General features: G+C 57.5%; 1 protein-coding gene across 1 annotated transcript; it reads right to left on the bottom strand.

The window, feature by feature from the left end:
• Positions 1-7,434: 7,434 nt before the first annotated feature.
• TNNI1 (troponin I1, slow skeletal type) lies at positions 7,435-12,958 on the bottom strand. Its single transcript, XM_061185240.1, has 6 exons — positions 12,860-12,958; positions 11,989-12,120; positions 10,324-10,413; positions 8,971-9,147; positions 8,623-8,732; positions 7,435-7,767 (listed from the first exon to the last, which is right to left on the bottom strand). Exons 2-5 carry the CDS (start codon positions 12,112-12,114, stop codon positions 8,625-8,627), a joined length of 501 nt encoding a protein of 166 aa, XP_061041223.1. The 5' UTR covers positions 12,115-12,120; positions 12,860-12,958; the 3' UTR covers positions 7,435-7,767; positions 8,623-8,624.
• Positions 12,959-13,168: the final 210 nt, after the last annotated feature.

The following is a 13,168-nucleotide window of genomic DNA, read 5'->3' as shown; positions in this document are numbered from 1 at the left end:
TTTGCGTCTGTCTTCCTGCTGCTGGTGGTGGCTGGCAACCCTGGGCCTGCCGCCACGTGACTCCATGTCTGCCTTCTTCAGAGTCCCAGGGAACCGTCCCGGTGTCTCTGTGCCCGCGTCCAAAGTTCCCTCTTCTTATCAAGACATCAGTCCTTGCATTACAGCCCACGCTGATCCAATATGACCACATTTAAACTTGATCACATCTGCAAAGACCCGATTTCCCAGTGAGGTCACATTCACAGCTACCACGGATTAGGAATTGACCATTTTTTTGTGCGGGAACATAATTCTACCTGCTACAATCAGCAAATAGCGCTGGCTTTCAATGACACAAAGATGATGGGGACTCGGTTCCTGACCCCAAGACAGTCCCAGTTTGGCAGTGGAGGCACACACATGCTGGTGCACATCCACATGTTCTCCTAATCCACATGTGCGCCTAATCATGCGTACACACACGTGTGCATAAGCATACGTACACACACGTGTGCATAAGCATACGTACACACGTGTACTCCTAAGTGTCCTTACACCCAAGCCGTGTTCAAGACAGGCTGTGATGAAAATTGAAACTGTCATCAGGAGAGATTAATCCTAATGGAGGGATTGGGGATGCCTGCAAGGGGAGGGAACATCTGGGTTGGGCTTGAAGGTTGAGTGGAATTCACTCATCAGAGAAGGGGGCGAGGGACCCGCTACAGGATGGGGTGTGAACGGAGATGTGGGGTCTCGAGTGGAACGTGGTTCCGCAAGGAGAGGAGCTCGTGTGCCCGAAGCATCGTGTGCCCGTCACGGCACCGGGAAAGGGGGCCTCATGCTGCCCTGAGCTCAGGACTTGGCCATGACCCTGCACAATAGCTGAAAATGACAAGGCAGATGGCCTCCGAGTGAGAAGGCCCCCGAGACTTTGAGAGCAAGACTAACCAGGCTGGAGGGGGGAGACCACCACCGAGGGGACTACTTTTAAGTCCATAAAAAAAAGAAGGACTTGAGCACAGAGGAGGGGGAGGAGGGGTTGGCCGGAGGTCTGGAAGGCCGAGTGGTCATGGGGCTGGCTGCCGGGTGGAGGGGAGAAGGCCAGGTGACTCCCACTTGCTACCTTGAGGGGCCAGTGAAGGCTAAGGCCGGTGACCTTAGCCCGAGGGGCCCCAGCCTCAGTATTGACACCTGGGGCCTGAGAGCCCTTGGCGTGGGGCTGTCTGCACCCTGTGAGGTGGTCAGCAGCATCCCTGGCCTCAGCCATTGGAATGTGAGGGCCGCAAGGACAGCCCGGGGAGCTGTCCAGCACATGGCTGGACGTCGGGGCGGGGCTCAGGACAGCCTGGCCTGCATTTTCCACGGCACCCGAGGGCTTGTGCAGGGCGGGCGGGAGAAGGGGACAATCACAAGGGCAAGGGTGGTGCTCAGGGCATCCGTGCCCGTGTTGCAACGCCCCGAGCGTCTTGGGGACAGCAGGAGTGTTTCATTCACCCCCCTGTCTACACTAGCACTTAGCGTGGTAGGTTTACAGAATTGCACTAACTTGCTTTGGGAAGGAGAACAGGAAACCCCACACAGCCCGAGATCCCCTCTGTGTCATCTGGGAGGCTGGGCCGGGCGCTCTCAGCATCTAGGACCCTTCTTCTCCAGGATCTGGGTCACCCTGATGGTAAATTGCTGCAGGAGTGTACTTGCAAACCAGAAAGTGCTGATGGCCTGGCACCTTGACCATGGGCACCAGCAGGAGCTCAGAACATCCAGAGTAGCACTGGTTATAGTAGCAAAACTCCGGAAACCACCCAAAGGCCTATTCACAGGAAAAAGGGTGAGTAAATGGTGGTATTTCATCATTTCGTTCTTTCACAGGGGTGAATTTTACAATCTTCACCTCTAATGAACTTCAAAGCAGAAGCATGCATTTCGAGGCCCATGAGAAGGACGTGGAGCTCTCGTCTGCTGTGCAGCGCAGCAAGGACATGGTGTGTGGTCTGCATGGAGGTGGTCTATGAGAAAGCCAACCCCAGCGAGCGCCGCTTCGGGACCCTCTCCAACTGCAACCACACCTACTGTCTCAAGTGTATTCGCAAGTGGAGGAGTGCTAAGCAATTTTTTATTTATTTATTTATTTATTTATTTATGGCTGCATTGGGTCTTCGTTGCTGCGCGCGGGCTTTCTCTAGTTGTGGTGAGCAGGGACTACTCTTCGTTGCGGTGCGCGGGCTTCTCATTGCAGTGGTTTCTCTTGTTGTGGAGCACGGGCTCTAGGCGCACAGGCTTCAGTAGTTGTGGCATGTGGGCTCAGTAGTTGTGGCTCGTGGGCTCTAGAGCGCAGGCTCAGTAGTTGTGGCCCACGGGCTTAGTTGCTCCGCAGCATGTGGGATCTTCCCGGACCAGGGCTCGAACCTGTGTCCTCTGCATTGGCAGGTGGATTCTAAACCACTGCGCCACCAGGGAAGTCCATGCTAAGCAATCTGAGAGCAAGATCATAAAGTGAGACTCCTCCCCAATCTTCATTTGTGCTTTCTATTTTGGGGAAGAATTTAGTATCTTGTGCCAACTTTCAACCAGATGGACCGCATTTAAATGCATGCATTTTATCTTGAAAGTGGGGTATTCTTCTAATTGGGATTTCTTCTTTGTATTTCAGCTAGCTTCTAGATTAGCTGGTATATCTACTTTTATTTGAATGAGGAAACCCTATGTATCAGTTAGTAGAATCTTCATGCTTTTTTCTGAGGAGATTGTGCGTAATGGATTAGTCAGTTTAGGTTCAGAGAACAAACTTATCTAGCTCTGAATGTATGTTTCCTGACATTTTACATTTTCCACTTTCCTATTCCATCCATTAAGCTAGCCAATAATCCACCATCCTTTAAGGATTGTTCTCATAACTGAACAAAAACTACATAATCTAAACAGAGCAAAGTTACAAGAAATAAATTTATTTACACAAACAAACAAAAAAAAGAAAGCATGCATTTATGTCAGGTTGACAAAAAGACGCAATGCATTGTTTTGGGAGCCAGAAACATCGAGAACCAGGGGAATAAAACACGCAAAACTGAGGATCGCTTTTACCTTTGTGGAGGGGAAGTGTTATGGTTGGAGAGGGGTGTGCAGGGGCTTCAAAAGCATTTGCAATAACCTAGTTCTTTTTTTTAAATCGAAGTATAGTTGATTTACAATATCGTGTTAGTTTCAGGTGTACAGCAAAGTGATTCAGTTATACATATATATTTATATAATTATTTACTTACTTATTTTCAGATTATTTTCTGTTATAGATAATTACAAGATATTGAATTGCAGTTCCCTAGTTCTTAAAATGAGTGGTTGGCACAGAGGTGTTCACCATATAATTCTGTGCATATGTTAATAACTGTGAGTGTGTGCTGGCCACTTCCCCTGGGGAGAATCCAGGAAGGCAGGGCTTATCACCCTGGGAATCCCCTGGTCCAGGACGGGAGTTTTCAAGACTCCCCAGCCGGTGGGAGGAGGGAGCCCCCTCTCTCTTCCCCTCCCAAGGAAGACATCGGGCTCTGGAATCCCCGGTCCCCAACCCCTGTCTACACAGGCATAAGGCAGCTTCTTTTTCCCCAAAGAGGCCAGAGTGGAGACCAGGGGATCCCTGGCCCCAGGCCAGTGGGGTTGGAAGTCACAGCCTGACTGTGACTGAGAGGTAAGACCCACACCCTAAAGAATCCAGGGCAATGGTTCCCTGGCTTTGGGTTTCACGAACTAATAATACTTTTTAAAATATGAATACACAAATGGTGTTGCCACCGTTTTGTTTTTTGAAGTAAGAAATTAGAAGACAACAATTACCACTTCCTGTGCTCCCACCCCATAAGTACAGGGTATCTTGATACTAAAATAATAGAATTAAGGCATGCATACTTGAGAAAAGGAGAACCCTTTTCACTGAATACATGTAGCTTTATGGAAACTTCACTGCAGTAGCCCGGTTTCCTCAGCGGGCAGTGGAGCAGTAGAAAGTTGGGTCACAGAGATCCAATCAGGAGAATTGCGTCTGGAAAATTCTAAAACGAGGGCCATGTGGGCATCCATCACACTCAAGGGCAAGCAAGCCACCACCCTCACGGGCACACGGGCACACACACCAGGCTCACCCCTTCCGATGGACGGCCACGAGCACACACGCGCACGCACACACACACTCACTCCTCCCCGGGGCTCCCGGGTTGGAAAACCTGCCCTGGCATCCAGGTGTGGCCATACTTCTCTCCTGAGCCCAGAGCCAAGGGCGGGACTCACCCAGCCTGTGTCAACCGGTGGAGCCAGGTGGGTGCTGACCCGGGGCCAGAGGTGGGCCACCCGCTCAGGCTCCCGGACCACTGCCTCTGGCCGGGAGACCAGAGCTCTGTCCACCTACGGGGAGTCCAGGGCCCTGTTCTGTCCCCCTGGTTAGGCCTGTGACCTTGAGCAACTCAGTCTCCCTCTCTGGGCCTCCAGAAGCTGGCTACAGCCCTGTGCACCAGAGCCACGGGCAGATGGGGGCAGCGCTGCTCAGCTGTGGCCTCAGGGACCCGCTTAGGAGTGTGTCTCGGGATAGAGTGCCCATCACTCACCTCCAGCGGAGGGCCCGCTGACTGGCTTTAGGGTTGCTGAGGAGGGAGCCCTGCTGGGGTCAGGAGAGGCAGCTGCCATCCGCACTGGTCCCAGCAGCCTGTCCCAGGCTTCAGCAGCTTAGTCACCCACCTGGAACGAACCTGGCCAGCCGGGAGCCCTGCGGGGAGCCTGACTCGCTTCGTGGGGGGCCATTGGGGCTAATGTTTAACGGGCTCCCTCCTTGGCAGGACACTCCAGTGCCTGCAGCCCTGAGCCTGGGCCTGCCCTGACCATCCTGCTGCGAGGTGGGCCCCAGACAGACAGTGGGCTCGGCCTCCTGCCCCGTGGATATAGAGACCTGGGGGGCGGCTGGCCTCCTGAGGCTCTGGGGCAGGCAGGGGTGTAGCAGGTGGTGCTCTGCCCTGGTCGTTCCTTCCAGGAGGCAGGAGCTCCCCCTCCAGCTGCTGGCCCAGCTGCTGCTATAGGTCTGCATCCCTGCTCTTGGAGAAAGTCGGCCCCTTTGCCCATTTGGGTGCATTTGCATCTCATTTGAATGTTTTCTCCTCTCTGGAGACAGGCGAACTCCAAGGTGTGTATGCATTGCCCTTGGTCCCCGGCCACATCCCTTCTGGAAAGTTACAGGTCGGGCTCTGTTGAGGCAAGTCTGATCCCAGAAAAGGGTGACCCCCAAGGCAGGTTGACCCAGGTCCCTGTCCCCAGCCTGCAGCTGTCACAGCCCGTGACTCGTGGTGAGTGACTTCAACTCTCCCAACCTCTGTCTCCTCATGTGTCAATGAATCTGAAATAACAAGGTCTACTCCTTAGGTTTTGGTGAGAACGTAATGGTGTGATTCTGATAAGGCATGTTATTAAGTCGTGACTAAGAGTCCGGGCTCTAACAGACCTGCTGAGTTCACTAACCGTGTGACCATGGAAGGGTGTTAACCTCTCTGTGCCTCACTGTTCCCATCTGTGAAATGGGAGTGGTGGTGGTCCCTCTCTCATGGGGTGTCGTGAAGGTTAGAGGAGCTAATTCGGGTGCAGAGAGCAGTGCCTGGAGTGGAGTGAGTGCTGCAGCCGCTGGTCTTCAGTGGGGCCCAGCTCCCAGCTCGGCTCTGCTCGCGTCCAGGCTGCGTCCCTGCGTGGTGAGTGGGGACCGGGTGGAATCGTGGTTCTCTCTCTCCAGAGACCACGCCTCCCGCCCAGGCCCTGCTGTGGCCACAACTAAGCCAGCCCCGCCCACTGCCACCCCAAGGAGCCCTGTGACAGAGCCCCCTGGCCGTCACCACTCAGGGCTCCATTGCACGGGGGGCAGGCTAGGTCTGGCCCTGCCAGGAAGCAGAAGGGACTGGACATCCTCCCGGAGGCCTTTGGGTGGGGCTGGGGCCCTTTCCCAGAGGGCCCTCCTCCCACGGGCTCTCTGCGCCAGGCGTTTGCTCTGAGTCAGGCCTGGCTTTGCAGGGCAGGGTGGGGACCCCAGCGTGCTGGGCCCCGGGTCAATAGTCGGGGGGCGGAACCGAGCACTGCCTTTGCACCTCGGGGCCAGGATCTCCCAGGGCTGAGAGGAAGCAGAGGGGGGAGGCCACGCTACGGACCCGGGCTGGCCACAGTGACCTGTGGGTCAGGGAAGGGGGTGTGTGTGTGGCTGCCAAGCGCGAGACCCAAGCCAGGCTCTGTGCCTGGACCAGCCCCGCCGGGCTCTCCAGCTGTGTGTGTGTGTGTGTGTGTGTGTCTGGGTGTGTCTGGGTGTGTCTGGGTGTGTCTGTGCCTGAGAGTTTCCGTGTTTCTAGGAGTTGTCTTCTTTGAGCACGTCCGCCTTTGTGCCCACTGAGCTGTTTGCAGCAAGGACCCAGGCAGAGTGCTCTTCCCCCAACACATCTCGGGCTGCTGGTCCTTCAGGGGCTGGCCGGCTGCGTGGCCGGGAGCCAGACCCCAGCCCAGGGGCCCCTGGTGCTGCACTTTGCTCCCAGCTTCTGGCATTTATGGCAGATAATGCACTGGGAGCAGAGGGCAGAACAGGGGCTCACAGGCAGGTGGAGGGCCCTTCGCACAGCCCAGCCTCTCCTGGGACCAGTGCCGGGCGGCCAGAACGCCAAGGGCCGGGCCGGGGACCAGCTGCTTCCTCGTAGGCATATCTCAGGAGTCACATGACACTGCCTGGAAAAGCCAGGCCCTCTCTGGCCCAGACGTTGGTCTCTGCTCCACGGGAACCGCTGTCCTCCGTATGGGGGGGGGTGCCCCCAGGCCCCCCATTCCACCCCAGCAGACTTGCATCCCTCACCGGGCTTTGGTCCAGATGTCAGTGGGATGGAGAAAGGACCTGACCTGGAGGACAGACAACTGACAGCCCCACCTTGGGACAGAATCAGTCCTGGGGCACATGGTCCGTCAGGAGTGTGAAGGAAAGACAGTCAGGGAGGGTGGATGCAGGTGGACAGGGCTGGCCCAGGACGCAACGGGAGAGCCCAGGGCGGGCGTGAAGAAGGAGCTGCCTGCTGGCCGGGGTGGAACTGCAGGGCATCCCCCTGGCTGGGCCAGGTGCTGAGCAGCACACAGACCTGACTGCTCAGCCCCGAGGGTCAGGTACACCAGGGCACCCGGGAGAGGGGAGCCGGGGGAACGGCCCTGTGAGAGCAGCAGGTCCAGGGGCTGGGAATGGAGGGGCCCCTTGACAGCTGCAGGGCAGGCTGGGCTGAGTTGAGCACCCTGGGGGTGAGGCTGTGCTGTGTGGTGTCACTGGACCAGATGGAAGGGGGACCAGGGGGACCTTAGCAGGTGGCCCTCCATGCTGACCCGAGCTGCTGCCTGAAGCCCAGCACAGCCTCCCTCACAGGCTCCCTGCCTTCCCCCTCCCCCAGGTGCTTACAGCCAGAGCTGCAGAAGTGACCAGGACACTGGTTTTAATGGAGAGGCTGTGACGCCCACGGGCGCTTGACATACAGAGTGGAGGGTGCATGCCTCCTTGTGGCCTGTTTGCACCACAGCGGCCTGGAGCCCCAGGGAGCCCACCCGCCAGCCAGGCGAGGTCTTCAGACGCTGCTGTTCCTCCCCTCTCGTGTCTGTTAATCCCAGTCCCGCCGGAAGGCGCCCAGGCTGGAGGGGAGACGTGGGAGCAGGGGGGGCGCTCTGTAGTGCAGGGGCGTATGCTGAGAGGCCAGCGGGCGGGGCTGGAGGAAGGAGCCGGCAGGGCACCCGGAGCACGGCTTGGCCAGCTGCCTGTGGGACGGAGAGGCAGCAGCCCTCAGTTCCCAGGTCTTCTCACCCCGGCACCCAGGCTGGACTGCTGTCCACAGGGGCTCCTACGAGCCTCAGCTCTCCCCCCTCACACCGCTCCTCCCCACGGGGCTCCTCGTGCCCGCCCGCCTGGGCATCCTCCCACGTGTGGCTAATCCCCACCTCTGAGCTCTGGCTGCACCATCAGCCCCCGACACGCCCTCCTGCGTCTGCAATCCGATCACATCCTCGGAGAGCTTGCCCCTCCAGGAGGCTTCTCAGACGGACAGGGCTATCGGACAGACCCTGCCCTGTTGCGTGTGCCCTCCGCACGCCCACAGAGGGCTTCACGTGTCCTAACTTGGCTGCTTTCTCCAGTAGCTTCCTCGGAGAGTGGGTGGCCTTGTCTCCTCTGAATAGAAGCCCCCCGACCAGTGCTGGGCACTTTGCAGGATTCCCCAGGAGGCAGTTAAAAGTGCTTTAGACCTTTGGAAAGTCAGAGCTGGAAGGCCCTGGGGGTCATGGAATCCAGGAGTTCTACGCTCTGGCATCAGAGTCACCCAGGGGCTGATCCCACCCCAGAGTCTCGGATCCAGCAGGCCTGGGAGGGGCCAGATCATCTGCACCCCAGGTGATACACCTGGGGGATCACGGAGCTGATGCAACCCCAATGCTGCAGGTGAGGGAGTGAAGGGCCCCAAAGCAGGAATGATGTGCCCACAGTCTCGGGGGGACCAGGACTGAGCCACCTCAGGGCTCCTCTCCCCCGACCACCCTGCCCAGCCCGCCAGCCGCTGTCCTGGGGTCCCTGCTGCCCTGTAAACTGGGGCCTGGGAGTGGGGAGCTGGCTCTGGGTACCTCTACTGGGAGGTCGGGGACTTAGCAGCATCAAACATCTTCTTGCGGCCCTCCATCCCGGACATGGCCTCTACGTTCTTCCTCCAGTCGCCCACCTCCACGGGCCGCTCCTGTGGGCGGCCACACAGGGGACACTTAGCGCCAGGCCCTCCCTGCGCAGGAGCAGCTGGGGGATGGGAAGTCAGCCTCCCCTAAAAGGTGGGACATCCCGGCTCTCCTTCTCCCAGAACAGGGTGGTGAGGCCTCCCCTGGCCTCCCAGGGGTCCTGGAACATTCTGCCAGCTGGCGGGGCTCCTGCGGGGGCTGCAGGGTTGGCCGAGGCCACATCAGGTGAGGTCGGGGGCTCACCTTCTCCGTGTCCTCCTTCTTCACAGACTTGAGGTTGGCACGCAGGTCCATGGACACCTTGTGCTTGGAGCCCAGCAGGGCGCGCAGCATGGCGTCGGCCGAGACGCGGACGCGCCGCAGGGGGGGGCGCTTGAACTTCCCACGCAGGTCCAGCACCTTGAGCTTCAGGTCCTTGATCTGCGGGGAGGAGGCAGCTCAGGGCTCCGGGCCCCAGCCAGGCCCCACTTCTCCAGGCTCCAGGCCAGGCCCTCGGGGACACCCAGACCCACTATCTGTCACCTTGCAAACAGCCACCTCTGTTCTATCTTATTCCGTTGGTACAGGGATGAGTGGGACTCGGAGAGGGAACTCCGTTAGCCGTGGCGGCCATGGCGGCCACGGAGGGAAGAGACAGAATTGTCATTCGGAAGCCCTGTTTGCAGTGGGATGGGCCACTTCCTCTTATTCCCGCTTCTAACCAGTCCCTTCCCAGTGAGCCTTCAGAGCAGCTCATTGAGGGCACAGCCCTGGTCCAGCAGGATGGATAAACCCCATGTCCGAGCCCCCTGGGGGATTTCCAGGGTGCAACCTCAGGAGGAAATTCTGGGGGGTCCGTGAACCCACAGACTGTCATTCCTGCTGAGGAGAAGTGGGAAGGAGGGCAGTGGCTCCAGTCCCTCCCCACCCCTCTGCTGGAACAGGTGCCCACTCCAGCAGCAGGAACCCTGTCCCTCCGCATTCTGCCCACCGCACTAGAGCTGGGTCTGGGTGGAGCTGACGCCCCGCGCCCCATGCCAGGGGAGTGCTGAGTGACTGGAGTCAGGGTCAGAGGCCAGGCCCATCCCAGGTCCACTGCTGTGTGACCTGGGCCGAGTTTCTCAGCCTCTCTGAACCTGTGTCCTCATCTGTCAGGTGCAGATAAAAGCACCCACTTCGTCCACAGGCGTGCAAGGAGGATCAAAGGGACAATGCACATGAAAGCCGTTTGCGAGGTAAGGTGGTATTAACAGGCTATGATTATTTGTGTGGGTGAATAAAAGGGGTGGCTTCTCTTCCACTGAAGAGCCCACCTTATAGGTTGGAGGAAGTCTGTGCTTTTCATCTGTGTGAAAAGCATCACCTTCTCTCTGCCCAACTCCAGCCCTGGGGGATGGAGTGCAGGGACCAGAGCTTCCTAAGTGCCACTCCCCAGAACCAGCAGTGGGACGGGGACCTGGTCCACAACTGCCATGTCAATGCCCACCTGACACCCCCAGACATCACCCGCCACCCACCTGACCTGCACCGGCTGCGCCCACCTCCCCAGACACCACCCTATCCCACCCAGCCAGCCTGCTCCAGCTGTGCCCCTGCCACCCCCCAGCCCTGGCTCACCTCCCTGGTGTTGTGCAGGCACTTGGCCTCGATGTCGTATCTCTCCTCGTCCACCACCTCCACCTTGGCGTGCAGGTCCCGGCACAGGTCCTGGGGAAGCAGGGGAGTCAGGAAGGGAGATGAGGGAGCCACTCAGCCCCCAGCCCCCCTTTTCCACCTCCCAGCCGGGTGCCCGGCCCCTCTTCCACCTCGTCAAGACCTGAGCTGTGCAAGGGGCTGATGGACCCCTTCGCTCTGAGTGGAAGTCCTTTGTTTTCCTTTCCGAATGTACTTATCACTAAAAAGTTTTCTTATGATAAAAAGAACGTAAGTTAATTGTAGAAATTTTGAAAATTATATATTAAGCAAAAATAATAAAATAAGGGGACTTCCCTAGCGGTCCAGTGATTAAGACTCTATGCTCCCAATGCAGGGGACACGGGTTCGATGGAGCTAAGATCCCGCATGCCGCATGGTGCAGCCTAAACAAACAAACAAACAAACAAAAAAATACTACTACTACTAATAAAATAGGAATAATTAGTGATAATAATGATTATTATTTAATTAATAGTAAAATAGGAATTATTACCACCAGGCAGTAATAACATAGGTTACCGCCTGGAGGTAACCATTGGTGACATGTTGGTCTACAAATGGTAGGACTTCCTTGGTGGTCCAGTGGGTAAGACTCTGAGCTCCCAATGCAGGGGCCCTGGGTTCCATCCCTGGTCGGGGAACTAGATCCCGCATGCCACAACTAAGAAGTCTGCATGCCACAACTAAGACCTGGCACACCCAAAATAAGTAAGTAAATATCTTTTTAAAAAAATGGTCCCTGACTTACGATGGTTCAGCTTATGATTTTTTTGCCTTTATGATGGTGAGAAAGCAATACAAATTCAGTAGAAACCGTACTTGGAATTTTGAATTTTAATCCTTCCCAGGCTAGTGATGTTCGGTGCTGGGCAGTGCGGCCCCAGCTCCCGGGCAGCCCCGCGCTCATGAGGGTGACCACCGACACACTTAAAACCATTCTGTACCAGACAACCATCTGCTTTTTCATCTTCAGTAAATTACACGAGATATTCAACTCTTTATTATAAAATAGGCTTTGTGTTAGTTGATTTCGCCCAACTTTCAGCTACCGTGAGTGGTCCTCACATGGTTAAGCTGGGCCAGGTGAGCTGTGATGTGCGGTGGGCGAGGTGTAGACAGTGCACTTTGGACCTACGATAGTTTCACCTGACGATGGGTTTCTTGGGACATAACCCCATTGTAAGTCAAAGGCGATCTGTATTTCCTTCCGGTCCCTTCACTCTGCAGTCACTGGTGTTTAAACTCTTATCAATGTTATAATAACATTAAAGGCCTATTTGCAGGGGAAGGACGGGCAAGTCTGGAGAAATGGGCCCTCCCAAGCGTTGCCCAGCTCCCCGCCCTGCACCGTCATGCTGGTCTGATACACGACCTGTCCCCTGCTCAGCACCCCACCCCCAGCAAGCCCCTTCTCCCTGCTGAGGCTCCCTTCCCGCCTGTAAAATGGGACCCAATGCCCCGCCCCAGCCCGACCCCGCCACACGGGGTTGTGAAGACTAATGAGACCAGGTGAGGGAGGAGCCACTTGTAAAGGACAGAGCTCTGAGCCGAGCGGTCACCCGTCGGGAGCCCCTCCGCCGGGCTCACCTGCAGGGCGCTGAGCGACAGGCCGCGGGTCTGCAGCGCCGGGATGCGCTCCGCCAGGTAGCGCCTCTTCTCAGCCTCTCGCTCCTCGTGCTCCTGCTCCCAGCACTCCTTGGCCTTGGCCAGCATCAGGCTCTGCGCAGGACGGAGCCCGTGAGCGGGGCCCCTCGTCCCCCACCTGCCATCGGGGCGCGAAGGGAAGGCGGGCCCCCGACTGCGAGCTCAGCCCCGGAGGAGGCCCACACCAGGCAGCCCTGGGCGCCTGTGAACCAGGCGGCCGCCGAGAGCGGAGTGTGTGCGCGGCCATGTGAGACCAAACCCCGGCAGACCACACACGACCACACGCGCTCTTGGACCCCGGACCTTACTGTCCTTCAATCTTCCTCTTACCATTTCTCATCTTTTTGGGCCCCAGAGCTCCTAAGAAAGAATCTCTTACCAAAATAAAGCAAGCCCTCTGCCCCCACCAGGGGTCCCACCCTGAAGTTGGTCTCGCCTCCTGCCAAGCCCCGGGTAGGTGCCAGGACCAGAATTCCGGGTTCCCACCCGCTGACCACGGGCTCCGGGCTCCGGCCAGACTCCCTCTGCCGCCTCCTTCTCCATCCCCTCCTGCTCCATCCCCTCCTCCTCCATCCCTTCTCCTCATCATCCACCTCCTCCATCCCCTCTCCTCGTCCTCCTCCTCCATCCCCTCTCCTCGTCCTCCTCCTCCCCTCCTCCTCCATCCCCTCCTCCTCCATCCCTTCTCCTCATCCTCCTCCTCCTCCCGACTCTGGTCTCCCTCCTCTTTGACCTCCCACGACCCTCCCCCCCAGAGGTGCACTGCACCCCTCTCCCTCCCCAGACGCCTCCCCAGAGCCGGGACCCCGCTCACCTTCAGCAGGAGTTTGCGGGAGGCAGTAATCTTGGGTTTTCTCTGAGGAGAAAGAGGAGGAGAGACGGGTGAGGTGGAGGCTACAGAACCGGAAATCTGGACCAGGCCAGGATGAGTGCCAGCCTGTCACCATCCTTACCCAGAATCCTCGCCTCAGTGTCCCTTAAAAGCTCATCTTGTGATTGCACCCCTCAGATTCAGAGACTCAGCTCCCTGACCAAGGGGCTGAATCCTGCAAGACACTGTGTGGGTCACGGGGTCTGGGCACCCCCTTCCTCATCTGTGAGTCAGGATGCTGAGACCCACCTT

Source organism: Eubalaena glacialis, chromosome 3, assembly GCF_028564815.1.
Source record: "Eubalaena glacialis isolate mEubGla1 chromosome 3, mEubGla1.1.hap2.+ XY, whole genome shotgun sequence".
Lineage (NCBI taxonomy): Eukaryota > Metazoa > Chordata > Mammalia > Artiodactyla > Balaenidae > Eubalaena > Eubalaena glacialis.
Note: the sequence above shows the minus strand (reverse complement) of the source record. Positions and strands in the feature narration are given on the sequence as shown.